At 51.2% G+C, this 27,874-nt stretch overlaps 1 protein-coding gene across 5 annotated transcripts in view; it reads left to right on the top strand.

Annotated features, from left to right (window-relative positions):
- CTIF (cap binding complex dependent translation initiation factor) overlaps positions 1-27,874 on the top strand; it is a 315,713-nt gene that overhangs the window by 144,280 nt on the left and 143,559 nt on the right. For all 5 annotated transcript variants that reach the window (XM_061131334.1, XM_061131335.1, XM_061131333.1 and 2 more), the window contains one exon: positions 25,312-25,388. In XM_061131334.1, coding sequence (XP_060987317.1) covers positions 25,312-25,388 — 77 coding nt within the window. The remainder of the gene's footprint in view (positions 1-25,311; positions 25,389-27,874) is intronic.

Raw genomic sequence — 27,874 nt, forward strand, 5'->3', positions numbered from 1 at the left:
TGGACTGTAGCCTGCTAGCCTCCTCTGTCCATGGGGATTCCCCAGGCAAGAATACTGGAGTGGGTTGCCATGCCCTCCTCCAGGGGATCTTCCCAACCCAGGGACAGAACCCAGGTCTCCAGCTTTGCAGGCAGACTCTTGACTACCTGAGCCACCAGGGAATACTGAAGATTAAATAATAGTAAATAATTAAATAACCCAACCCCAAATACTACTAAAAAATAATAAAAACTAAATAATCCTAAATGATCTATAACAGGAAATAACCAAGTGCATGTCTCATTCTTCTACAATTACCAGTTCCATCAGAGCAATTGTTTTTCTGGTGTGCCACCATATTTCTAGTTATATGTAAAATATATATTTCTATTATCTTGTATACTGTTCCTATACTGCTCTTCTTGGTTTGGTCTAGTCACTAAGCCGTGTCTGACTCTGTGATCCCATGGACTGTAGCCTGCCAGGCTCGTCTGTCCATGGGATTTCCTAGGCAAGAATACTGGAGAGGGTTGCCATTTCCTTCTCTAATACTGCTCTTCTTAGTGTTTATTTATTTATTTTTTCTTAGTGTTTTTTTTTTTTTTAATGTTAGCTGTTTTCTCCTGACCTGTCTTTTAAAAATATATATGTATATTTTTTGTTTATGTATTTGGCTGCTCTGGGTCTTAGTTGGAGTATGAGGGATCTTTGATTTTCATTGCAGCATGTGGGGTCTAGTTCCCAGACCAGGGATGGGACCTGGGCCCACTGCTTTGGGAGCATAGTCTTAGCCACGGGATCACCAGGAAAGTCCCCTGCACTTCTTAACTGTATTGAATTTAGACGTCATCTGTTGACTTCCAATTATGGTAGTTGTGAGTTTTGTTCTCTATACCCCTATCTTATCACTCTAGTTACATCAAATTTTACTTACATTTTTTTAGTGAGATTATTACTTCATTTTTGAGTCCTATTTTAGGTTTCTTTTTATTTTGAAAAACCTTCAGAAGAACAGAAAAGTTACAAAAATAAAACACAAAGAATTTCTGTATACTCTTCACCAAATATTCCAGAGTGTTAACGTTTTTACCAGGTTTGCTTTATCAGTCTTGCTAAATAATTTTCTGGTTTTTTCTCTTGATGGTTTGAAGAATAAATTGTGGTCAGGTGCCACTTTATTCCTAAAAATACCTGTGTGTTTTTCCTAAAAACAGGATCATTCTCTTATATAACTACAGTTTCATGATCAAAATCAGGAGATTAATATTGATGGGATACTACTATATAATCTTCAGACCTCATTTATATTTTGCCAGTTGTCCCACTAATGTCCTTTATAACTAAAGAAAAAGTTTGAGGTTTTTCTTTTTCTGGTTTAGAATTCAGTACAAGGTCACACTCTGCTTTAAACTGTAATGTTTCTTTAGCCTCCTTGGTCTGCCTTTGTCTTTTATGACCTTGACATTTTTGAAAAGAGTACAGGCCAATTATTTTGTAGAGTGTCCATCAGTTTGTGTTTGTCTGATGTTTCCTAACAATTCAGTCATGCACCATATCCTCAGTGCCTCATACCAGGAGGCGTAAGATGTTGCCTTGGTGACCGCCTCTTCAGGTGGAAGCTTGTAGGCCTCACCGTCACGAAGGAACTGTGTTTCCCTTTGTAATTAATAAGTGTCTTCCAGAGAGATAGTTGAGACTGTATGATTGTGCTGTTTCTGATCATATTTTTACCCCCCAGTTTTAGCATCTATTGATGATCCTTGCTGAAATAGCATCAGGATGGTTGGCAAATGGTAACTTTCCTAATTTCATCTTCCTGTTTTAGTTGACTTTCTACTGTAAGTGAAGTGAGGTTTGCCCGGTGGCTCAGACAGTAAAGAATCTGCCTGCAATGCAGGAGACCCATGTTCAATCCCTGGCTGGGGAAGATCCCCTGGAGAAGGGAATGGCAACCCACTCCAATATTCTTGCCTGGAGAATTCCATGGACAAAGGAGCCTGGCGGGCTACAGTTTACTTTGTATGTTTTAGTTGACTTTCTACTATAACGAAGATAGCTTCTTTCTTCTCTACTTATTCATGTGTGTGTGTGTGTGTGCATACTCAGTCATGTCTGACTGTTTGTGACCCCATGGACTCCTCAATCTAGTTACATCAAATTTTACTTAAATGAGATTATTACTTCATTTTTGAATCCTATTTTAAGTTTGTTTTTATTTTGGAAAATCTTCAGAATAACAGAAAAGTTGCAAAAATAAAATACAAAGAATTTCTGTATACCCTTCACCAAATATTTCAGAGTGTTAACATTTTACCAGGTTTGCGTTCTCAGTCTTGCTACATAATTTTCTTATTGTTTTTCTTGATGGTTTGAAGAATAAGTTGTGGACATGTGCCACTTTATTCCTAAAAACACCTCAGTGTGTAGCCCGCCAAGTTCCTCTGTCCATGAGATTTCTGAGTCAAGAATACTGGAGTGGGTTGCCAGTTCCTCCTCCAGGGTATCTTCCTGACCCAGGGATCAAACCTGCATCTCTTATTTCTTCTGCAGTGGCAGGTAGATTCTTTACCAACTGCACCATCTGGGAAGCCCCATTTATTTATATATCTTGGCTTATAGATTTTTATGTTACTCTAGGATTATAATCCACTACTATTATTTATTGTGATGCTCTGTCTCAGATTTGGCAAGTGGGAGCCCCTTCAGAATCATGTCTGGGTATTTCTGAAATGTTCTTATTATTCTTTGAATACTTCCTGACTTGGCAGCACAAAAAGTTGCTCCAGGCTTTCTAGGTACTTTCTCTGCCCAACTCTGGAATCCAGCGTTATCCACGGAGCCTGATACTTTTTCATGGACATTTTTTAGAAACCCAGAGCCAGGTGCTAAGTACGCTCATTGCTACTGGATCTCCTTGTCTTCCGACTCATTTTTCTCTCCCATTTTCTGAAAGCCTCTGTCCCCAGGTCAGAGCTTCTCTTATCCAGCTTCTCCAGGAAATAAAATCTTTTGCCTGAGGGCAGGAACTGAAGGCTAGTTGCTTGGCCGTGTAGGGGTGCAGAAGGACACTTGGGGATCCTGTATTCAGAGTTCCGCTATCTCCTCCCAGCATCTGACCCTACCCTTTGTGGTCCCTAATACCTCCAAGCCCGGAGCTCGCTGAAGGAGAAGACTCAGTACATTTTTGATCAATATCCCTCTTTGCTAAGCCACCTGCATTTACTTTCTGTCCTCCTGAAGTTTGTCGAAATCTCTTTCCTGATTCTTTGTGCTTTTGTGGGTTTATAACTTTTTTTTAATTAATGAGAGAGGGGGAGTTGAAGTAAGTGCATGTCTCAGTCCATCTTGTCGAGTCAGAAGTCTAATTAGGTTGGATTCAAATCATTAGGGAAAGAGGGGGAGCATTGCTGTCAGAGATGCTGAGCTTAAGGTGCTTGTCAGGGGCATGGGGGTGGCAACTGTGGGTGCAGACATCTCTATCTGGGAGGAGAGGGGTGACGTGCCCTGGCCTCTGAATCTAGGCAGGAGGATTGAAGGGACGACTGACGCCCTGGACGTGTTGTCACCGGGATTCGAATATAAAGGGACAGCAGGATGTACCTGAATGCCCATAAAAAGGTTCTTTCCTTTACTCTCCTTTGAAGAACTCCAGGAGGGGAGACGCACACACACACAAACTAGCTTATACCCACACACGCTAACTTATACACACACACTAGCTTATATACACATACATACTAGTTTATACACACTCACTGGCTTCTACACACACCCACACATGCTAGCTTATACACCCACGTGCACACACTAGCTTACACACACACGAGCGCACACACACACTAGCTATACATACATACTAGCTTATATATACAGACACGCTAGCTTATACATACATACTAGTTTGTACACACACTATCTTATACACACACATGTACTAGTTTATACATGCACACAGGCTTATACACACACACTAGCTTACACATACACACTAGCTTACACACACACACACATACACACACATACACACACACAAGCCGTCTGAGGGGCCAGGGAAACTGCTTGAATTCAGACCTTAGAGAGATGCTCACTCCCACGTGAGTACCAGGAAGACCCCAGGGCAAATGCAGTCTGGGACCAACCAGGGATAAGCGACTCAGGATCCCAGCCACACGCTGCGGGCTTTGCACTTGACCCTTCCTGTGGGAAAGACTTCTCCCCAGCAGGTGTTCAGGGTCCCGGGAGCAGGACCAGAGCCACACCTGGGACAGGGCCGGGCACATGGTCAGAGCTCAGTAGGTCGCAGAACCATAGAATATTACTTGGATGCTGGGGCAGACGCGGGAGCCTGCTGTGTGCAAAGGGAGGGCGACGTGGTCTCTCATGGTCACTCCTGAGAACCTGCGGGTCATTGCTGGCTGCTCTCGTGTGGACCGCCTCTGCGCCCGATGGTGGACTGGCTTTCGAGGGACCTGTGTAAAGTGCAGGCTGTCCCCACCTTTGGCCAATTGGCGTTTCAGCAATCCACGCGTTCTGCAGTTCCTGAAAACTGTGTGTGTACCACTTCTGGTCGCTTTAATCTCCTTGCCTGGGAGTTCCTGCTCATTTCTGGACATGTTGAAATAAGCAAGGATGCCCTAAAGGACAGGCAGGGCAGGTCTTCCAGCATCTTTGTACCCAAGTGATAAAGGGCAGCGCCCTAAAGAGCCAGCTGGGCTGGTGGAAGCCTGGTCCATGGGCACCTCTGCCAGCGGCTCCTCATGTGAAGTGTCAGAGCCCCGAAGGGCAGGCGCTCTGGGTGAACCCTTTGACATGGAAATGCTCCATTTCCAGCTGATCACTGGCAGGACTCGTCCTGTTGACAGGCTGGGACTTCAGGCTGTGATGTGCAGGACAAAACTGGTGCTAGTGGGGTGGAAAAGGTCAGATAAAGGCAAGTTTTGTCCCGTCCAAAGGAGGATGGGACACCGAGGATGGTCATTCGGACCAGCTGGAGAGACCCCCAGGCCACCTGGCTGCCCTGCCCTCGTGCCTGTGTGAGAGTCGGTGGTGGGCTGGGGGGCGAGAGTTGAAATCTCTCCCTGAACTTTGACCTTGGAGACCCCCTGGTCAGCACTCTAAACCATGAGGCGAGGGCTCTCAACCCACGAGCTCAACTAGGAAACCACGCCCCCGGGGGCACACAGATCTGGATCCATAGGCCACTGCCCTTCCGGTACATGGTGCAGCTGCATTTCTGAGGGATTCTAATGATGGGTCCTTGTATCAGGCTCACAGGATGGCTGTTTAATAACTGCTTCGAGAATTTCCCTAGGGATCGGCATCAATAGGTGTCTCTGAAAAGGCTTCATCACTGAAGTGTCTGCACATGAAGCATTCTGTAGAGAGGAAATTAGAAAAGAGAAGAAAGAAGTGGAAATCACAATCAGAGCTGCCTCTCCACCCCCGCCCCCCATGCATGAACCAGAAAGGCAAGGCCGCGAAAGCTGCTTACGGTGACCTTGACCCCAAGCCAGGCGCTCCCCGTGGCCCCCCTCCTCAGCTCTGCCGGGTCTGAGGTGCAGAGAGACGGAGCGCCGTGCAGAGGGACACAGTACACGTCCGGGACCTTGGTCTACGCTGTGGAGAAGTGTTTCTAACGTGTCCTCTGGACGTCCCACACCGGCAGCGGCATTGTGTCCTCTTGCTGTCTCTGTTTTATGCTGTCGGGTGGGCCTGTGAGGCCTTTTTTCGCCCTGAAAGATAGCTTTTCAGAAAGCACACACGGACCAGCCACTAGCCATCGTGGCCACTTTGTGCAGATTAGGGAGCTGTGTTCCTTCCTTTGCTCACTCAACAGCCTCTGCCTGAAATGATCAAAAATGCCTCACGTCGATGAAACCGAGAGGATTGTCCCCCTGAGTTGCACGAAGCTCATATAAACAGCAGCTGTTCCTTGTTTTAAGCAAATTTCACACCCAGAAGCCTGAGTTGAATACCCTGGCCACTAATTCATTTCGTAGAAAGCCAGACTTTGAGTTTAGAAATTTCCAGCCAAAGGCAACCTCCCTTGGAAAGAAATTATCTAACAGCAGAGAAGGTGAGGTGACCCTTTCTGTTTCCTCGGGAGGAAGGAGTTCTGGCCATGGAGTGTTCTGGAATGTTACAGTGTTAGTCCTGAAAGGAGCCTTCCGGTCGTCTAGTCCAGCTCCTTTCATTTTGCAGTTGGGAAGATTGAGGCCAAGAAAATGTCCCTGATCTGAGCCCAGGGCTGTGCTCCCCCTGCCTCCCCCAGGACAGAGGTGATGAGCTAAAGTCTGGAGGCTGTTGTGGGTCAAGGGTCCCCATACTTGGGAGAGTGAGTCCTGCAGACCAGGAGGGACTGAATGCAGAAGTGATTGCAGAGAGGAAAAGCTGCTGCCAGGTCCCTCAATTCTTCTGAGCCCTGAGCAGGAAGCTCGTGGAGTGCCTTGACCCTCTGCTGAATGATGGTCATCCACTCACCACGGAGATTCTACTCGTGGGAATGTTGGTGAGATCTGATCATGCATGTCATTAGTGTGTGATTCCTTTTAAGGAATCTATTACAAAGATCCTCAGCAAAGTTAGCCGTAAGAAACAGGCGTTCTGAGAACAGACTCTTCATAGTCCTGGCCATCAACCCTGCTTGGCCCAGTCAGGGCGCAGTGACTGGTCAGGGACCGCTCACACAACGAGCAGTTGTCCCTCTTCCAACTCATCCCAGTGCTCACACACACACATTATTCTCAACATGCTAAAAATGTTGGGAACAATTCATTCCAGGACTTGACCTTTAGGGCAGCTCAGTGGCCTCTGGGTCATTATTTTGCTTCAAAGTGTACCCTGTGGGTCAAAGCAGAAACATTTGTTTGGCAAGAAAAGAGAAGATGTTCCTTTATGTGGCCTTTCCTGGCGGCAAGAAAAGGGACATTGTTCCTGCAGGCTGGTGTGTGGTGTGGTCAAGGAAATGCATCACCCCCCCCTCCCCGTGAGGTCCTTTCAGGACACCCCAAAGGGCGGCAGCACAGTGGCTGGCCGCGTGGCTCAGGCTGGCTGCTCAGGTTGAGCAGGCTGTCTACGCACTGGAGGAGAAAACCTGACCGCTGGAAGATAGAGGTTCAGACAAACCAATCCAGTGGGCCGGGGGCCAGGAAGGAAGTTTCCCCAGTGGGTCACTGGGGAAGCTTAGCAGGGGCACCTCTCTGTGTTGCAAGAAGAGATGACTCGAAGATGTTGGGACAGAAAGTGAAAAGTTCGTCACTAGCAGGAACATCATCTTCCTTTAGTCCTGGCACTGATGGTGTGAAACTGCAGTTCCTTCTCCGCAAAGTGGAGAAGACCTTACTCCAAGGTCTCTGAAATGACATGCTACACTGCCCCGTCAGTCCTTGCTGCTTGTTGGAATCAGCTGGGGAGCGCTTAGAATATACCCCTGCTTGGACCCACCGTAGACAAATCAGAATCTCTGGGGGTGGGTCGTGGGCTTCCGTCATTCTTACAGCTTCCTGGGTGAATCTGACAGGCCGCCAGCCAGAGCATCTGTGCCCTAAGGTATTGAGGATGGATCCCATTTCCCCATCCTGTAAGGTGTTTGCATCCTAGAAAAGCAAGGGGTTAACCAGGACTTGATCCAAACTTAACAAAACCTTTGTCTTCTTGATGTTAATCACACTCGGCCGTACATAACGCTCTTTCATTTTTCTATCTTATGAGGATGTAGGATTCCTCCAGAGGAAGGATCTTGTCATATTTGCCATTGTGTTTCTCAAGACGATGCTCTTTCCTCCACTCCCAACCCCATCCTTCATCAAAACCAGTCCATTTTAGTCTTAAATATTTGTTGGCTCTTCCTCCATCCCTTTGTCATGTCCTGCCCAGTTCCTACATTGGCCATTGTCACGTCTTAACTATTGTGTCAGTCTCCCCAAATCCATTCTTTCCACTGCCTCCAACATGATCTAGACCAGAGGTCCCCAGCCCCTGGGATCTAATACCTGATGATCTGAGGTGGAGCCGATGTAATAGTAATAGAAATAAAGTGAAAGAAGTGGAAGTCATGTCCGACTCTTTGCAACCCCATGTACCATACAGTCCATGGAGTTCTCCAGGCCAGAATACTGGAGTGGGTAGCCTTTCCCTTCTCCAGGGGATCTTCCAACCCAGGGATCGAACCCAGGTCTCCTGCATTACAGGCAATTCTTTACCCTTGAGTCACAAGGGAAGCCCAAGAATACTGGAGTGGGTAGCATATCCCTTCTCCATCGGATCCCTGACCCAGGAAATCGAACAGGGGTCTCCTGCATTGCAGGCAGATTCTTTACCAACTGAGCTATCAGGGAAGCCATAAAGTGCATAGTAAATGTGATGTGCTTGAATTATCCCCAAACCGTCCCCCTACCTTGCCCCCTGTGCTGTATGTGGAAAAATTATCTTCCATGAAATTGGTCCCTGATGCCAAAAAGGTTGGGACCTCTGATTTAAGTCCGCAGATCTAGCTGATTTACTGTGTGCCTGTCTTTCCCTGCCTCCCCTGCACACATAGCATCGAGCTCCCTCTGTGCAAGGCCTCCCCAGCCACCCTCTCCAAGCTCGATGACCTTGACCAAGTACCTGACTTGGCCATTTCCTCCTATCTAGACTGGGGATAATTAAGTCTCCGCCCTGCCGCCACTGTCTCGGAAGGCTGTCGTGGGAAGTAAGCACAACGGTCGCTGAGGAGGGACTTTGAAAACTCTGAGGCCCCAGTCAGATCTGAGGGTTTCCACGAGAGCCTCAGGAAGTAGGTGTTGCACATGGCCGCTCCCTGGGGCCCCCAGTGCACGTGTTCCTCGTGAGCAGGGCAGCCGTGGAGGTGGCGCTGCCGGCCGGTTCCCTCCGTGTTTTTGTAAAGGGAATCGGGTGAAGGAAATGTCTTGGAATAGACAATCTTCCTAAACTCCCCCAAAATAACCTCAGTGGAAACAATTGTGGTAACGTCCACTCTGCAGTTATTGTTTCAGTCCGAAGCAATGGGAACAATCTCCCGGCCTTTCCAACCCAACTGGGAATCAGCTGGGAACAAAGGGTTGTGCTCGAGGGCCTCTCTATGTCTTCAGGGCCCACTGGGGCTGGAGGCAATCCCAGGGTCTGTGTCCAGTGTTTCTTTTCCTCCCAGCTTTCCCTGGGGAGTCTTGTTTGCTAGCGATTTTCATGTTTTCCCATAGGTAAGCTTGGGGAAGTTACCTCCTCTCTATCTGAAGACTTTAGGCTAACACTTGGGTTCTAGCTTTTCCTTCAGTGAGTTAGCCCCATGTCCCAGACTGGAGACCTCGGGATGCTCGGTGGCTCTTGCCCACCCCCTGCGGATACAATCAGCCCCCTCCCCTGAAAGGTCTGCCCTGATGCTCCTCCCTCGCCCTGCTCACAGGTGCTCCTGTCCCCAGTCCCCGTCTCTTCTTCTTACTGGTCTCTTCAAAGCTGTTGTCCTAGCATCTTTGCCTAGTCCCCTCTCCTGTCACCATCCTGCCTGACTCTGGGCGCCATGCAGCTCTTCACTGGCCCATGGGAGAAAGTCTGAAACCCTCTGCAGGGCGTCCAGAGTCTGGAGTCTTCCCTCATGACGCTGAACATTCTTATAGTCCGCCACCCTCTAGGTGTTGCCCCCAGTCTTCCAGGACAGCCCTATTTTCTTGGCATTTTGTCCCTTTTCGAAAAGCTCAGCCTGTTAATTGTGTGGCTAAATTTGATGTAATTTTCTGCTTTTGTTTAAAAAAAAAAATTCATTCTGACCTGTTCTCCTTATTTCTGGCTTACCACACATAAAGACCAGCCTCCTCCTTGCCTCTCTGTGTGCTGAGTCTTCCCTTCCACCTCTCTACTCCAGTTCTCCTGCCCCTCAGAATCTCTTGTTTCTTACTTCCTCTAAGAAGTGCCCTGGTTACTCTGCAGTCTAGAGTCAGTTTTTTCTGGAACATGGTTCCCTGCAGCATCACTTCTCGAACTTCATGTGCAGACAGCATGCAGATCTGGTTCACGTGCAGATTCTGGATTCCGTAGGACTGGCATGAGGCCCAGCTCCTGCATGCCTAACCAGCTCCCAGGTGATGCGAATGCTGCTAGTCCATGGACCACACTTAGAGTAGCAGGATCTCATAACCATGGTTTTCAAATTTTGCTGCACATTGGCATTACCTGAGTGGTTTTTTTTTTTTTTTTTAAAGATACCCATGTCAGTCTTCTACCCTCAGACAGTCTGATTTTATCAGCATGGGGTCCATCCCAGGCACTGGCATTTTTAAAAATCTCTCCAGGTGATTGTGTGTGCTGAAGTGTGGCAACCACTACCTTATTACATTGTGTGAATATGGCTAAGCCTGTTATGAGCTTGCCCCAATTTTCCAGGGCAGCCCTATTTTCTTGGCATTTTGTCCTTTTCAGAAACCTTGGCCTGTTAATTGTGTGATGAAATTTGATTTACCTTGTCTGCCTGCAGAGACTATGTGCGTGTGTGCATGCTAAGGTGTGTCAGTCATGTCTGACTCTTTGCAAGCCCACAGGCTATAGCCCACCAGGCTCTTCTGTCCGTGGACTATTCCAGTCAAGAATACTGGATTGGGTTACCATTTCCTCCTCTAGGGATCTTACCAACCCAGAGATGGAACCTGGGTCCTTTATGTCTCCAACATTGGCGGGTGGGTTCTTTACCACTATTGCCATCTGGAAAGCCCGCATAGACTATAATCCCTTCTAAAGCAGGATTTGGCCATTGTTTTTTTTTTTTTTTTTTTTTTGAGAATTGATTATTGACTGATGGTCAAATATTAGGCCCCCTAAGTTAGTTAGTTTGTTTGTTTTAATGATTAAGCAGTGGTAATAGAGCTCATATCGCCGGTAGGGAATCATACTAGATGTCAAGAGAGAAACAAAGATAAGAAGGTCTTGGATTTTGCAAAGCCCGGTGAAATCTACACTGCACCAGCCCTGGCAGGGGGTTGCCTGCCTGGATGGAGTGTTTTCAAGGGCTCCGGACATGTTTCCTCTGCTGCCACCCACATCTGCGTCCCCACCCAAGAGGAGAAATAGAAACAAGTTCTCCCTCCCTAGTCACTTATTCCAAAAACACTGCCACTAATGTTTTGGTTTCCCTTTCGGTCCCAGGCAGTGGTGGTTGACCTGACCATCCTTTAGAACTACCTGGAGAGCTTTTAAAATCCCCACTGTCTGGGCTGCACCTGAGCACGTGCATCAGAACTTCTGATGGGGCCTGAGCCTGGAGAGTTTAAATCTCCCCAGGGGGCTGTCGGTGAGCCTCCAGGGCTGAGAGCCACTGACCCAGGGTTCTTATTGACTGCAATGTAGGTAACACTCCAGTTATCCTCCTCTGGGGGTGGAAGGGATTGAGTTTGTCAGAGACTTTCCTGAAAGCAGGTTCTGATGGCAGGAGAGAAGCAAACGTGGGGATGCCAGGCACCCATCGGACACGAGAACTCCCCACCACGTCATGGGGAGGCCAGAGAGGGAGACACGCTGCTGCCAAAGGATGCTTGCCCACCCAACGTTTCTCTCGAGCAGGGTCGCCACATCGTGGTCCGTACACCGAATTCCAGCCCCCACCAGTTTTTATCATCAGGTTTTACTGGAACACAACCACCCCTTCGTAGCTGCTTCTCCTGCCCTCTGCAGCGTTGAGTAGTTGTGACAGAGACCATACAGCCTGCAGTGCCTAAAACATTTAATGACCTGGCCCTGCACAGAAAAGGTTTGCCAACCCCTGCTTAGAGAGTTGATCCTGCATGTCCTCCCTCTGGACCTCCCGGGAGGCTCAGTGGTAAAGAATCCGCCTGCCAATGTAGGAGACATAGGTTCGATCCCTGGGTGGGGAAGATCCCCTGGAGAAGAAAATGGCAACTCACTACAGTGTTCTTGCCTGGAGAATCCCGTGGACAGAGGAGCCTGGTGGACTACAGTCCACGGGGTCGCACAGAGTCGAACACAGCTGAGCGTGAGCAGGAGTCCCCCCTCTGTACGGTCCTGCAGTCTGTCCCCATCAACACAAAGGCTGGGCATTTTAAACACCATTTCTTAGACTCTATAATGTTGTAGTTGCTCTTAAAGCAGGGCAGGGTGTCCTCAGAGGTGTGCTGAGAGTTAAGTCCTGGTTGGGCTAAGTTATGGCTCCCTTCTCTCAGCCTTGGGGTGACAGGCCTTGGGTGGCCAGTGCTGCGGGCTGCCACCCTCTGGCCCCAAGCAGCCTCTGTGGGTGCCCCCAGGGGGCCATACTGATGTCCCTGTGTTCCCGATGGGCTGTGAGGTGGGAGGGCTGGGAAGCCCCACATCAAACCTTGACGGATTGAAGAGATTGGAGCTGGGAATGGACTCCTTTCCTGCCCGAGGAGGATGGAGTTGGGGGAGGGGCTGCAGGAGGCACGAGCTCTGGAGATGGAGGGAGGGAGGGGATGAGACCTGTGTTTGACCAGAGCCCTCGCTGCAGAGTCCAGTGTCCAGGCGCTCACGTTACCCTCCTTCCTTCTCCAGCCACCAGTGTGCCCCTGAAAGTAGGTCAAATCACTGTCTGCTCCAGAGGCTCAGAGGGAAAGAGATACCAACTAGGTCATCAGAGCTGCTGGTGCCTGGTGAGCCAGCCGAAACCAGTGGCCACCCAATTTAAGACAACCCATAAAGACTCTTTTATGTGGCAGGGAACCCTTAATGGCCCACATCCACACAACAGAAGGTCAGCCCTGCTTTCTGGGAATGGAACAAGTAATTGAATTTCTGAAATGGTCCATTTCCTGTAGTCAGAGAGAGGTATAACCCGTGTCCTCAAAGTATTCACTTAAAAAATTAATAAGTTGGAGGCAATTATTTCTTTTACCGAAGGTATTTGCCATAGGACTTAGAATTTCCTAAGATAGTGAAAGCACAATTCTATACAGAAAAGTTTTTGCATGTCAGCAGATTTTTAGGAACTCGTTTCTATCTGCTGCTTTCCCATCTTTTTTAATTGGGAACCCCTGTAAGACCGTGTTCCTTAGACTTTATCATTTTTGACGGCACACCGTCAGGGAGGTCCATTATTTTTGCACGATACTGATCATATTAATACTTAGCGTGGCAGCTTTGTTGTTAGTGACTTTATGTGGAAGGAGGGAGAGGGAAGAATCAAGAGCCCACTAACAACAACCCTGTGAATTTATGCTATGATGGAGGCTTCCCTGATTGCTCAGCTGGTAAAGAATCCACCTGCAATGCAGGAGACCCCGGTTCAATTCCTGGGTCAGGAAGATCGGCTGGAGAAGGGATAGGCTGTTCACTCCAGTATTCTTGGGCTTCCCTTGTGGCTCGGCTGGTAAAGAATCTGCCTGCAAAGCGGGAGGGTTCGATCCCTGGGTTGGGAAAATCCCCTGGAGAAGGGAAAGGCTACCCACTCCAGTATTCTGGCCTGGAGAATTCCATGGACTATATAGCTGTATAGTCCATCAGACACGACTGAACGGCTTTTACTTTCACATGCTACGATGGTCTGCAGGGGTCACAGAGAGTTGGACACGACTGAGCGACTTTCACTTTCACTTTCCCATGGTGTGATGGTCTGCAGAGTGAATCCAGGGGAAACCATGCGTGGGCCAGCCCCTTCCGTGGCTTGTTGAAAACCGTGCGTGTTCATTTTCTCTTTCCATTAGCCAGTGGTTGTTGAGTACCCGCTCTGTGATGTTGCCATGCACAGTCCACTGGGCTGGCACCTAGGGATCTGTTGCCGGAGTCTACAGCCCTGAACTTCTGGATCAGCTCCTGCTTGGTTGGCTCTGGGTCTCAGATCTGTGGCTCTAACGGGCATTGTGTTACAGGTCCATTCCAGGCCTCAGAGTTAATGTCCCAGCTTCACCCACCACACACACAGTTTTTCATTAGATCTGCTGTTAAATCTGCTTAATCTATCCTCCCAGCCTCCTTTTCCTCTCCTGTAGAGAACGGATAATAATAGCATCTCCTTCTCAAGGTTCTAGTGAGGTTTAAATTAGTTAATATATGGGAAACTCGGAACCCTGCCTGCCTCCGTAAGTGATAGACACTGTTATTATCGTGATCGTAGCTCGAGATCCTGGCAGATATAATTTAGTTCCTTCTATGGTAAGAAGACTTTTTGAATACCTTCCAGGAAAACGGAATTGCTCACTCAGTGGAAGGGAGCATATTTCTCGGGCAGGCCTGGAGGGGAAGGAAAGACTTCGCGGGCTCGCTTCCCCTCATTGTTGGCCCAGCTCATCCGCGTGAGACTCTCGCCTTGCCCGCCTCCCCATCTCCTCCTTATCTTCTTGCTGCCTGGAGCTGGCCTGGGAGGTGGCTGGTAGAACCAGTTGCCAACAGCTAAGGAGTGTAAAGGCAAGGTCTCTCTCAGGTCTGAGCTGTCTCCCACACGTGTGCTCCCTTTCATGGCCCTGCCCCCAATCACCAGCGTCATCAGACAAGTGGAAGATTCTTGTTGCACCTCTGCAACATGTAAGATGCTATTTTGGATGTGAAGCTAAAAGCTCCGACAAGAAAGTCGATCCTGAGATCCCCCCTGGAGTCCCCTGGGCTTTACCTGGGCTGTGGTTGCAGCTGTCATCCCGAATTCCCCTTCACCCCATGCTTTCACACCAAGCAAAGAGCACAGATCCGGGGCAAGAAGCAGTGGCCACACCCAGGAGTGGCCACTGACCGGGGAACCCCCCTCCCCGCCCAACCATCAGTTCTTGCCTCCCACTCACAGTTTGGGCCAGCCTACCTCACAACTGCCTCGGGCAGGAGAAGCTTTGTTTTGAGTCCCTAAGGAGACCAGGTCTGCCTCCTTGGAGCCTGCCACCCAGTCATCCCCCTGCCGTAGCAGAGTGGGACTCCTGGTCTCTCTTACATGTGTGATCCCTGCAGATCGCAGTCCTTCACTGGTGGGACTGACCCCTCTCAGCCTGTCTGGCCTCAGCCATTAAGATCTTCCTCCTTGTAGCTTCTGCTGGGGCCTTTGCCTTTCTGGTTCTGCTTCTGTTAACTTCAGAGCCTTCCAGTAACTCGAAGGGTAGTCTTGGGCCTCCCTTCCTTCCTCTACTGGTTCTTTGCCCCTTGGGTGTCCCTGTGACTCCCCCAGGTCCAGAGTAGTAACTCTGCTTATGTACCTGTGCTCCCGGCGGCCCGTGTGCTCACAGAATGTGGCGGGCATCTTCTAACTGTTAAAGTTCTCACTCCTTCTCCAGAATCCATTGTTGCCTCAGTTCCCAAGATGCTTTTTCAGCCTCCCCAAGGACATACAACTATTCATAGCTTGCCTCCCTCACAAAGACTATCACTTAAGTGAGTATTACTTGGTCTTCTCTTGAGTTTGCTTTATAGGCTTCTCCAGGCTTTGAGTCTTATCTCTGTCACGGACGCCCCATCCAGTTAGAGACTGGAATTCAGGCCACATGCGTCCAAAGGTGCCCAGGCAACTTTCCCAGAGGCTGCAGAGCAGACCCTGCATCTTTCCCGTGGCCACTTGTTCCTGGTGTGTTTCTAGCGCACCTTCCTGCCCCTGGTCTGCAGCAGCAGGAAGCTGTTCCCTTTCAGGTTGGCAGCATGTCCAGGACCCCCAGTGAAAACCACTCATCAGGGAAGTGGGAGTGTCTGGCTGCCACCTCCATGCTCGTGTGGCTGTCCCTGTGTCGACAGGAGCCCTGAAGGGGGTATGGTGGCGGGGGCGGGGATGCAGCTAGGATTCCTTCTAGACTCTTGGTCCTGGGCTTGTCACCTGGATGAGATCCTGAGCCACTGGGTCTCACATGGTCTTCAACTCAGAGAGGGTGATAATCACCGTGCAATAGCCCTCCCTGTGCAGGCATGCATGTACACACACACACAGACACACACACATCCATACACACATACCCATACACACACACACCCACACACACACACACACAGCACACACACCCATACACACACACACCCATACACAGCACACACACACACACACACACATACACACCTATACACACACACCCATACACAGCACACACACACACATACACACCTATACACACACACCCATACACACACACACACACACACACACACACCCATCACAGGAGTACCTTGGTTGCAAATAGGAAACTGACCATGGTTGAAAGAGCAGCACTTGAGTCATTGTTTCCTTTATATTTTATACCATATAACATAGACAAAATTCCCTAACATTTTTCTGTTAGCTTGAAGTCCTGTCTTTGGCATCAACGTTCTCATCTATTTTTCCTGTTTGTTCAGAAATTATCAAGCCCATGTCGTTTGTATTTGGCATTGCCCAGAAGATCCTTCCTTGACGTGGCTGGCCGCAGGAAGGGGCAGGGACCGCCATGTTTACTTTGCTGGACTTCATGGATATACTAAGATCAGCTGGAAACAACACCTAAAGTTGCATCATGCTGAACTGTTTAGGACTCTTTTGGTCACACGTAACAGAATCCCAACTCGAAATATATTTAAAGATACGTGACGCAGGAGGTAGGAAGAGCAAATATTTTCATCCTCATTTTTCACAAGAAGGAGGAGAGGGCTGGGTGAGATAACTGCCCAGTGGTATCCCAGTCGGGCAGCGTGCTGGAGGCCAGGTTGCCTAAGGGCTCTGTGGGGTTTACTAGTCAGGTTATGAGGCTGTTACAGTGAGAAACCCAACTTGAAGGAAAGAGGAGGGATGGGTTTTATTAGCTCAGGGCATCTAAGGAAGGCCACGTTCCAGCAAGCTGGCCTCTGTAACTGCACCTCCCTGCAGGCACAAACCCCCGCCTGCTGGATGAATGCTGAGGGCCCACACCCCAAAGACCTCCACAGGCAGAATATGCATGTGCAGTAGACCCCACTGGGCTTCCCAGGTGGCGCCAGTGCTAAAGAACCCACCTGCCAATGCAGGAGACATTAAGAGACCTGGGTTTGATCCCTGGGCCGGGAAGATCCCCTGGAGGAGGTCACGGCAACCCACTCCAGTACTGGAGAATCCCCATGGACAGAGGAGCGTGGCGGGCTACAGTCTGTGGGGTCCCACAGAGTCGGACATGACTGAAGCGACTTTGCAAGCACGCGTGCACAGACCCCGCTGAACCCTGACCAGAGAGCTGTGGCTGTGCTCCTTTTCTGGAAGAATGTCCAGGTCTTGTGGAGCCAACATCCAGTCTTTCAGAGTGGGAGAAGGGTAGGTTTATGGTTCAGGGTGCAAATGGGGGGCGGCCAGAGGCAGGGGGTGAGCGTTGATCTCTCAGAGGCCATCTCTGCACCTCTGTCCTCTTGACCTTTTTCTGTGTTTTCATATTGGGACTCCAGCTGAGGTATTGTTCTTAAAAGGGTCTCTGCTGATTAAAACAAATAAATTAAGAGAAAAATTAGAAGATCACGAATTGAGACATGAGTTAGCCCGCCCGACCCCCACCTTTTTTTCTGAAACAGGTCAGCTGCTCTGAATAGCAATGCAGCCTGGAGATTCCAGGAATTTTAGAAACATTACCTGTTTGTTTCAGCTTGGACGTGACCCACACATCCTGCCCACGTGGAGCTTGGTAGGATAGCTTCTTAGAAGCTATGAAAAAAAAACATGACCCCAGCAAGAGGAAGGCTCCACTGTTGAGACAAACTCATTGTCAGGGGAGCTGTACTTGGTATTTTTATGGCCCCTTAAGTTGCCAAGTGCTCCATTTCCTTTGTACTGTTTGCCTTCGGGATGTCTCCCCATGTTGGGCTGGAGACGGAGGGCCTGCGGAGCCCAGCTGGCTTGGCCTGAGTCTGTCCTGCCTCCGTGGGGCTCCAGCTCCCTGGGCTCACCCAGTGGGTGTAGCAGAACCAACATCCAGTTCTTCTGGGTTGCTGTCCATGGCGCCCTCCACTCCGGGTCATCTGGAATTTTCTGGAGAGGAGGAAGCCGTTAGTTTCCAGGCGTTTCAAAGCATTCTTGGGAGTGACGGGGGGACCGATACTCAACCTTGGGAAGAAGAGGAGGAAGCCATGGTTTCCGAGAGGCCAGGATGGAGACTCGGTTATCCAGGAGAGATGGGTAACCAAGTGGGCAGGTGTCTGGAGAGGGCGGGCCTGGGGCCACAGGGCTTACCTCTCAGGACACTGTGCGGTGTGCTAGGAAAGGCAGCCAAGGTGTAGAAAAGAACCAAGTTCCACACGTCCTGGCAGTGGACTCCTGTGATCCTGTGTGCGTTTCTGGCTGGAGTCACCTTGAGGATGGCTTTGACTAGTGCTACGCTTGGAGCCTCCCGCTGCCGCGTGGCCTGGGCCGGGATCCTCAGCCTTGCTTTCCAGCCCCGGCATGTCCCAGCTGCACCAGCTCCCCCGAAGGCCTGTCCGGGTCAACCCCAGTCGGGGTGGGGTCTTCACACAGCAGGAAGAAGCTCTCTCGCCTTTGTGTTATGTGTTTTCCCTTTGCAGAGAGCTGCTGTGTGAGAGAGACCACAGACCCATGAGAATAGGTCTGGGTGATTTCTATCAGACCCAGATCGGGGGGGGGGGGGGGGGAGGTTAGTGGTCAGAGGTCACAGGTCACGGGAATATCAGGAAAATCTTCTTTGAGGAGAAAGTGGGTCTGGAGTTCCATGAAGCTTCCGGCCGTAGGACTGAGCTCTGTGTGGCCCTTCGAAACCTCATCCTGCAAGACTGAAGGGGAACCGGGCAGAGCAGTGACCGGGGGCCCGCACCCACCAGCCCGCGGAGAGAGGGGCGGGGGCAGGGCAAGCCCCCCAAAGAGGTGGGGAACGGAGGCCTGCCGATGGAGCCGCGGTCAGGTCGTCTCAGAGGTTGCGGGTGCAGCAAGGGTGAAGTGGGTGTGCAGGGCCTGGCCTCCCGCCCTGGCTGACTTTGGAATCTCAGCCTCGGGTGAGACACCGTCCCGCAGCCCTGCCTCGGGGTCCGAGAGGTGGAGAGGTGTGCTACGTGTTTGCGCCACCATCCTCTTGGTATTTCCGGCCAGAGACGTTGCTCAGAAGAGGCTCAAGCAGCATTCGGCTCCCATGCACTTTCCTTTCCTTCGCTTCTTCAACAGGTACTTAGTTAACACCTACCTGAGCCCGGAACCCTTCCAAGGCTTCATGCACAGTGGTCCAAGAGCCAGATGGGTCCTCGCCCTTTGAACTCACCCAGGGGGTGAGGTTTAGGATTGGGGGGCTCACCTGGCAGCCGCCCAGCCAGGAATCCGGGTCCAGGGCGCCACCAGGTGGCCGGGGAGCAACGGAGCTTGCAGCCTCAGGTCTCCTGCACTCAAGGTGTCTCCCCTGCTCCCTCCAGTCTCCTGGTCCCTCCAGGTGGACTAACTGGAGGGTGGGGCCAGGCCAGGAAGCATAGGTCCCAGAGCCAGGTCACATGCTGCCTGCCCTGTAGGAATTTTGCGTCTGTCCTTTCGAAGAGATCAGGATCCTAATCTCTCTGCAGGCGGAGACCTGGGCAGCAGACTGAGCTGTTGGTTTGATAGGGGCTGGGTTAGGGTTAGGGTTAGGGTTAGGGTTAGGAGGCTGCCACCTCCTCCCGCAGTACTGGCTCGTCTCTCGACACCCCACCTGCTCTGTGGGTATTGTTGGCCCACAGGCTGAGGTCCTAAGGTACCGTCTTGTCTTCCGTCGTGTCCACCCATTAGCACTCAGCTCAGGGAGCGCCCCGGGTGAACACCTCCCTGCCCCTGCCCCAGGCAGAGCTGCCCGCTCCTCCCTCACGGCTGCCAGAGACGTCCATGCAGCCCCTCCGGTGATGCCTGGCACGTGGCAGCCTGCGTGTCTGTGCTCCCCCGAGCTCCCCGGGCTGGGAATGGGGCTCTGCGTTCTGGTATTTCCCCTCTGATGCGCCTGGCACGTGGTTGGCCTTCAGAGCTGCTTGGGTGAGGAAGAACCAACGATGGCCAGATGGATGGATGGACTGATGGCTAGTTGGCAAGTGACAGAGGCATCGCCCCTGACCACCCCCACTCCTGCGGCCCTCGTCTCCTTTTCCCGCCTTGTTCTGCTCCATAGGACTTTCTGTCATTGATCATATTATCTATTTACTTGTTTGTCCTCTCTCTCCTGTCATTAGAAGGTGTGGTCTGTAAGAACAAGCATTTTGCCTCTTGCTTTTTCACTAATGTATCTGCAGTGTCTAAAACAACAATATTTGTAGGATGGGTGAGTGGATGGGTGGGTGGGTGGGTGGGTGGATGGATTGGTAGGTGGGTGGGTGGGTGGGTGGGTGGGTGGATGGATGAGTGGGTGGGTAGATGGGTGGGTAGGTGGGGAGTGTGGGGCATGTTGGCTGGCTCAGCATGCTTGTATGACCCTCCCTCCCGAACCCGAACCCTGAGACCCGAGATGCTTGTTTATAGCTGCCATCTGAGGGTGAGGCCCCTGCATCCCAGTCTAGGGTCAGCAGTTCCGCTGAGCCTGCCTTTAATCCCCCAGAAGTACCTGCTGTCCCAGGTTGTGAGGTATTAGCCTCAGCCTGCCCTGGGATGGGCGGATTTCACATAACGGGTTTCTGCAACCCGAGCGGTAACATGGTGCCCACAATGCCACATCCTAGGCCAGTGCTGACCTCTGGGATGAGAGAGGGATTGTGCATGTGTGTGTTTCACGTGTCCTCTGCCCGAGCTGCACATGGAAGGAGTATTGCCTTCCCTCCCTCCCTGGAGAGGCTTGGTTTATATAATCTACTTGTCTCCCAGGCCCACTTAGTTATGGAAAGTGGTCAGAGGTTAGGCAGGGGGAACTGCAGCCAGGTCTCAGAGCTCAGGGAGATGGGTTCTCATACGGAGAGGTGGAGGAGAAGTGGGGGGCCCGGGGGGTCCAGGGAGACACTGCAGAGGCCCACCTGACTGGCTGACCAAACTCACACGCCAGCTGGTGATCCAGAGACTGGTGGGTCTCTTCTTCATTTGCAGGGGTCAGGGTGGGGGCAGTGCTCATAACTGGACTGATGTCCACTTGGGGCGCTCTCAGAGCATGGGATAGAAGGATTTGTTGAGTAAAGAAATAGAGCAAAGACTACTATATACTCTTAAATGGTCATTCTGACCTGATAAATTTCCCGTTCTCCACTCAAGGGGTACATTCTATTAATATCTAAAGAGCAGGGAGGAATCTCTGGCCTAAAGCCAGAGCCCCGTCGTCCCCGGCCAGGCCTGGGGATACCAGTTCATGCTCCTCTCTAGGTTCCTTACTGTCACTAGATGCCCTGTCCTGCACATACCACCGTTTCCAGCCCTTTTGCAGGAACTGTGTTTTTGGGCAGCTGCTTCCTAGAAAGTAATTGAAGGGGGGGAGGGCATTTTTCACTGTGGCTGGATCTTTCTTTTTTAAACACTTGCTATTACCTCTACCAGGAAAATTTTTTCCACCTTTTAAAAATAAGGATATAATTCACATGCCATAAAATTCACCCTTCAAAATAATACGAGTGAATGATTTTTAGTATATTCATGAGGTTATGCAGCTGTCCAATTCCAGATTGTTTTCATTACCCCCCAAGGAAACCTGAAGCCCACTGGCAGTCACTCCCCATTCTGCCTCCCCCCAGCCCCTGGCAGCTACTCATTTACTTGCTGTTTCTGCATATTTGCCAATTCTGGACATTTCATAAAAATGAAATTGAACTATTTGGGGGATTTTGATGATTAGCTTCTTTCCCTGAGCATGATGTTCTCAAGATTCATCCATGCTGCAGCCTGTATCAGAATTTCCCCCCTTTTTATGGCCATGTAGTACTCCGTTGTATGGAACCACCACATATTTATGCAGCTGTCAGTTAATGGACATTTGATTTGTTTCCGTTTGTGGCTGTTATGAATACTGCTGCTTTGAACATTCATATACCAGCCTCATTGGTTGCCAGTGGCTTTAAAAAACTTGGGCTAGCCTGAGTCAGCAGCTAATCTGATGGCAGATCATGGCTAAGCTCATGGTCTCTCTCCTTCTTCCTCTTTGGGCCTCGTGTTTGCCTCTCTTGACACCCAGATGCCCTTGTTTTGGGGGTAGTGGGCAGCACATTGGGTTGTGTGTGTCACGTGGTACCCCCACCAGTTTGAATTTGAAGATCAAAGGGGCTGATTGAAGTAGGTCCTCCAGTGAAGCCTGTATAAATACAGTGCACCCCGTTTTATACAGGACTGAAAGTATACAGTCTGAAAGTTCTGCACAGGTGCCGCAGGCATTCATTCATTTATTTGCCATGGTGCCAGTAGGCTGGGGCCCAGCTGGCCTTGTGGGTGGGACCAGTCCTCTATAGCACTGGCCTTGGGGTGCTCCTGGGGAGGGGAGACCTCAGAAGTGCAAGGCTTTGTTCTGTCACCTTTGTCAATTTGTTCAGCTGATTCATGGCCTCCCACTGGGATCCACCAGCCTTTGACCAAAAAGAACACCGGCAGAATTCCTCCACCCTTTCCTAGTATGCTGCCTGGCCCCCGCACTCTCTGCTAATTCCCTCCATCTTCCCTAACCTGAGCTTCCTTCACCCTCTTCCCTCATAAACGGCCTCCTCTGGACTCTGTCTGCCAGGACTGGGAGCCTGAGAACAGGAACCAGAGTAGCCTTGCTTGTCCTGGCGCACTCAGCTCAGCCCTGAGCAGAGAGGGTCAGCGTGATGGGAGAAATGATGATGATGGTAGTGACCACACCAGAGACACTTACCGAGGTTTGCTGCATGCCAGGCACTGTACTACATTCTTTACATGTTTATCAATGCAGTTAACCCTCAGATGGACCCTAGGAGGCTGACGCTATTATTATCTCCATTTCAAAGATGTGGAAACTGAGGCATATAGAGGTTAGGTCACCTGTTCAAAGTCACATAACCATCAAGAGGAAGTGTGGCTCCGGAGCCCAGACTTTTAGCTACTCTGGCATTTTATATAGATGCTGGGAAAGATGGAAGGCGGGGGGAGAAGCGGACGACAGAGGATGAAATGGTTGGATGGCATCATCGACTCAATGGACATGAGTTTGAGCAAGCTCCAGGAGTTGGTGATGAACAGGGAAGCCTGGTGTGCTGCAGTCCATGGGGTCGCAAAGAGTCGGACACGACTGAGCGACAACTGAACTGAACTGAACATTCATATTAGTGATTTGGAGGCAATGGAAGGACACAGAAGTCAGAGCAGTGGCTTTGTTAGAAGCCCTGAGTGGTCCTGCGTGTGCCCCGGGCCACACTGAATCCTGGCAGAGAGTTGGAACTCCATGAGTCTGGGTCACCAGGGCAGCTCCCCTCTGCTGCGGCCATGGGCAGCGGGGAGGCAGGGATGCAGGTCAGAGCCCAGGACTCTGGAGCCTGGGCAGGGGAGGCCAGCACCTTGTGAGCTCGTGGAAGGCCAAGTGTCGGGACAGCTCCCTCGGCCCGGCCTCAGGGCTCAGCTCCCCGTCCAGGCCTCCGGCTTGAGAGGGAGCCTCGGCTTCCTGCCATTGTCTGTGTGGGGCCCGCCCAGTGTGTTCCTGCAGTGACCTGAGGCTGGGAGGGAGGGAAGGGGCCAGCCCGGAGCTGGGTCAGGGTGGGAGAGGGGAAATGAGAGGGGAAGACTTGGTGTTTTTCCTTGTTTGTGTTTTGTATTAAAGAAAAGCAAATAATATCCTTTGAGAAAACCATTAAACAAAGCACATCCTCAGGTCGCAGGGGCCCATTGTGGCTGCCTGAGCCGGAATTCATTCATGCCTTCTCGGCCTGATTGTTGGAGGCAAGAGACAGGCTGTGAGGGAGGGACCGACAATATACATAATGTAAATTAAATAAATTTTGAACTGTGCCGTTCCCTCCCTGGGCTCAGTAGGAGTCTTAGGGCCAGTGTCTGAAAGGCCAGGGTCCCTGTATCCTCCTGAGTCTGTTGTCCTCCCAGCACCCTCATTCCCGCTCCAGGAAGCACCCCGACGCTGACGGGGTTACCAGCGTCCAAGGCTGATCAGCCCTGTGGTCGGGGGCAAAGCCCAGGGAAGGCAGCCCACCGGGACCCTCCACTGTGGAGCCCAAATCCAGAGAGCGGCATGCGCCGTCCCCACTGAGGGTCAGGGCCTCCGTCTCCGTGTCTGTAAAGTGCAGCTAGGGGCTCACTGGCCTGTCCCTGAGCCCCGTCCAGCACACTGGGCCTGTCACACCCTCTGACCCCGTGCACGTCCACGGCCCTGTGGGCAGCGTGGGGACCACGCTCAGGCTGTGCGCTCTGCATCACAACCGGTACCCAGGTGACCCGGGTCCATGCCAGGCCGCCCCTGCCCCGCAGACCGCCAGCCTTCAAACCCTCCCACTCCGCCCCAGCCAGACCATAATAGAAGGGCAGTGCTCTCCTGTGTCCCACCAGAACACACTTTCCTGGGAGAGGGGAGCGATAAGAAAAGAGCTGGCGATCAGCCAGCCTTCTGCAAGTAATTCTGCCTGCTGCCTGGCATTTTACTCCATCAGCCCTGCATGGTAAGAAAAGGGTTTCTCTTCAGCCTCAGTGTAAATACATTGGTGGTTCAGCTGGTAAAGAATCCACCTGCAACGCAGGAGACCCAGGTTCAATCCCTGGATCAGGAAGATGCCCTGGAGAAGGGAATGACAACCCACTCCAGTATTCTTGCCTGGAACATCCCACGGATAGAGGAGCTGGGAGGGCTCCAGTCCATGGGGTTACAAAGAGTTGGACATGATGGAGCAACTGACACTTCTTTCCAGCCTTGATGTAAACATGTATATACGTAGTTGTTATCATGATGACAATATTCAAAAGACCAACCTTAGAATTTCCCACAATTTAACATTTAAAAAGACATTAGCTATTTGCATGTTTCCCCTAAATACACCCCAGGAGTATAAGTAACAAGGATCTTTGGTTAAAAAAAAAAAAAAAAAAACTGCATGAGTCCTCCTGGACTAGGATGAGGAGAAAACTGGGTCCTAGCGCATTCTGGCTGCATGAGGCTCGGGGTTTGCAAGGAGGCTGTCTCCTTGTTCCTCTCCCCAGCTCAGAGAAGATAGTCACATTCCCATGGTGATAGGAGGCCTTATGTTAGAGGGTTAGTTTGTCCACCATCAGATTCCAGGATCTGATTCTCTTGCTAATTCTCTGCCACACCTTGCACCTCCTCATCCATCTCTCCTAACCTGAGTGTTCTCATTTGAATGACTGGATTTGACAAAGTCTAGGGACCCCGCTGTTCTTCAGTTCTATGATTCCAGCATCATCACCTGGTGGGAAATGTGTGGACTCGAATATTCTCTATTTTTCAATCTGGATTTGGCAGTCAGAGCCTAGCCTTTCCAAACTCTCGATTTCGTTTTGTTGTTGTAGATGTTGTTTTAGTTTCCTTCAGACCCGGAAGTTCTTTGCTGTCTTTCAGATTTACTGACGCCCCTCTTCCTCCCCCAACCTTGCAGGGCTACCACCCGATGCCCCACGAGGTGGAGATCGCGCACACGAAGAAGCTGTTCCGGAGGAGGAGAAATGACCGAAGGTAGGAGACTCTCGATCGCCAGCTTTGGGTTTTCTTTGCCTCTGCCGGACCTTGTGTAGCTGCGTTTTGCTTTTCCTGGTCACTAGCCGATACAATAAGAGGTGACATGGCTGCGGCGGGGTTGGTTACAGGGTGGGGGGCCGCCCTTCTCTTGGGTGGCCCCAGGATTGGATCCCTGCAGGAGTCCAGGGCAGGTTTTGCAGTTGAGGAAGAGAAAAGGTCTTTGCACAGACTGGGCAGCCACAGCAGCAGTCCTCGGGGGACTCTGACCTGCCGGCGTGTGTTTTGACACATGGCCTCCAGGAGGCTCTGGAGCTCACAGTTCTAGGACTCTCTGTCTCTCCTCCGCCCCTTCCCTGGCCTGTGCTGGGCTGGGCTGTGACAGCGACACATGCTGCTTCTCTCGAATGCCCTGGGGTGTGTGTATGGGGGGGGAGTGCTCTCGTAAACTAAGGCAGAAACCGGGATCTCCCCTGGGATGCAGAGAACTGGGTGACAGCAAGGGGCCAGAAAAAGCACCTGGGGAAAGGTCTGGATAGGAGCAAACACCTGAGGCTGGGCATCTGGGAGGCTGAACTTGTGTTTCCTAAAAGGCTTTCTAACAAGGAAAGGTCTTCAGGGTGTATTTCGAATGGAAAAGTTCAGGTGCAGAACATTTCTTTCGTATGTGGCCACTTGTGCAAAAGCAGGGTTCGAGTTTTTTTCATTTGTTTGAACATGCGTAAATGATTTCTGGATGAAAATGAGGGAGGGAGGAAGACAAAGAGGGAAAGAAGGAAGGAAGGGAGGGGGGAAGGTTCTGCTTGAAGAGTTAAAACGAGGTTCTCCTCTACAGGGGATTTCTTCTTAGATAAAGGCGATAGCTTGTGGTTTTACCTTTACTGAACAGAGAATGTTCCCAGAGAGCCAAGAAACAGCTCAGCCAGCTTGCTTGCTCAAAGAATTAAAAACGCCTCTTCTTGTGCAACTTCTTGGAGGCAAGGGCTGCCCAGGGTCCCTGATCCCCTCCCCGCCCTACACACACATACACTACACACACACACACTACACACACACACACACACACACACACACACACACACATGTGGGCCTTGAACAAGGGGTGCTGGGTGGTGGCCACAACTCGAGGTGGATGGTGGTCCAGTCCCCAGGAATGTCATCAGCTGGTGGATTTAGTGGAACTGAAGCATTCCCAGAGGACGGTGAGTGTTCAGCCAGCTGGGAGGCAGGCAGTCCGGGCTTAGAACACAGACCCACCCGGCACTTCATGTAGTGGCATCAGTAGGGAAAATGGAGCAGGGAGATTGGACCCAGCCTGTTCCTGGCCTGACCAGAGTGTGGTCATCGTCCTCTACGTGCTGCCTTTTTGCTGTGCAGCTAATCCCTGGTTTCTGGGTTCCCCGTAGAGGAAAGAGGTAGGGAGCACCCCCAGAGGAGAAGTGGGGTTCACATGGGGACCGAGGAGGTGTCAGGAAAGGCATGTCACTCCTCTCCTGCCCCCTGGTCCCCAGAATGTGTGTGGAGCTTCAGGGAGTCCCCGAGCTTCCGCAGGAGAAGTCACCCCCTGGGCCCCCTGGACAGCAGGCAGCGGCGGGCTGCTGTCCGCGTCCACGTCAACCACACCTCCGCTTGGGGGCCAGGTCACCCCTCTCAGCCCGAGCCCCTGGACAGTGCAGGCCTCCGGAAAGCAGCAGCATGACCCAGGAACGTAGGAAGAGGAGCCGTGATATACAGGCAGCGGGAAGCCGGCCTTCCGCTGAGCCGCGCTCGTGTTAACAAATGCCCGGTGAGGTCAGCACACCTCGCAAAGGATGTGGACCCGGGACAGGGTCCAAAGCAAGGCAATAAAGATGATTAAAGGGATGGAAAGTATGTCCTGTGAGGAGAGGCTCCCTGGCCGGGGCCAGGGGAGAGGAGGCTGCAGGGAAAGAATGTTCATGCCAGTAAACTCTTGAAAGATTTATACTGAGTGCTGAGGAGCGGCCGCCCCACCTCTCCCGGGCTCTGAACCGGAGCAGATCAGCTGAAGTGAAAGGAGAGAGTGTTCCTCTGGACCACAGACGGGCTCACGGAACAAACATCCTGACCATCAGGGGCTCAGACTCTGCCATTCAGGGCAGCAGACGCGCGCGGAGCCCATGCTGTGCGCCAGGCGGGGCCCCACCTGTATTCACAATCTGGAATATGGTGCAGGACAACGCTCGGCCGCCACGGTCTCTGCAGGCGGTGGGGACTTTCAGGAGAAAAGCAGGCAGCCAGACAGTTTCGGGACCTCCTGTCCGAAAGCAGGCAGCCAGCACTAGGGGCCCTCCGATCCCTTCTTGGTGGAGTGAGTGATTCTGATGTTTGAGGGATGGCTGCAGAATATCATCTGGTCAACCCTAACCTTCCAGCTGTTGATGGATAGTTGAGGCCTTGCTGAGCCCCAAACCTGTATACTTGACCTTGATGGTTAACACTTTTGTAGGTTAACCTTCCTGGTCATG

The sequence above is a fragment of the Dama dama genome, chromosome 27 (assembly GCF_033118175.1).
Source record: "Dama dama isolate Ldn47 chromosome 27, ASM3311817v1, whole genome shotgun sequence".
Classification (NCBI taxonomy): domain Eukaryota; kingdom Metazoa; phylum Chordata; class Mammalia; order Artiodactyla; family Cervidae; genus Dama; species Dama dama.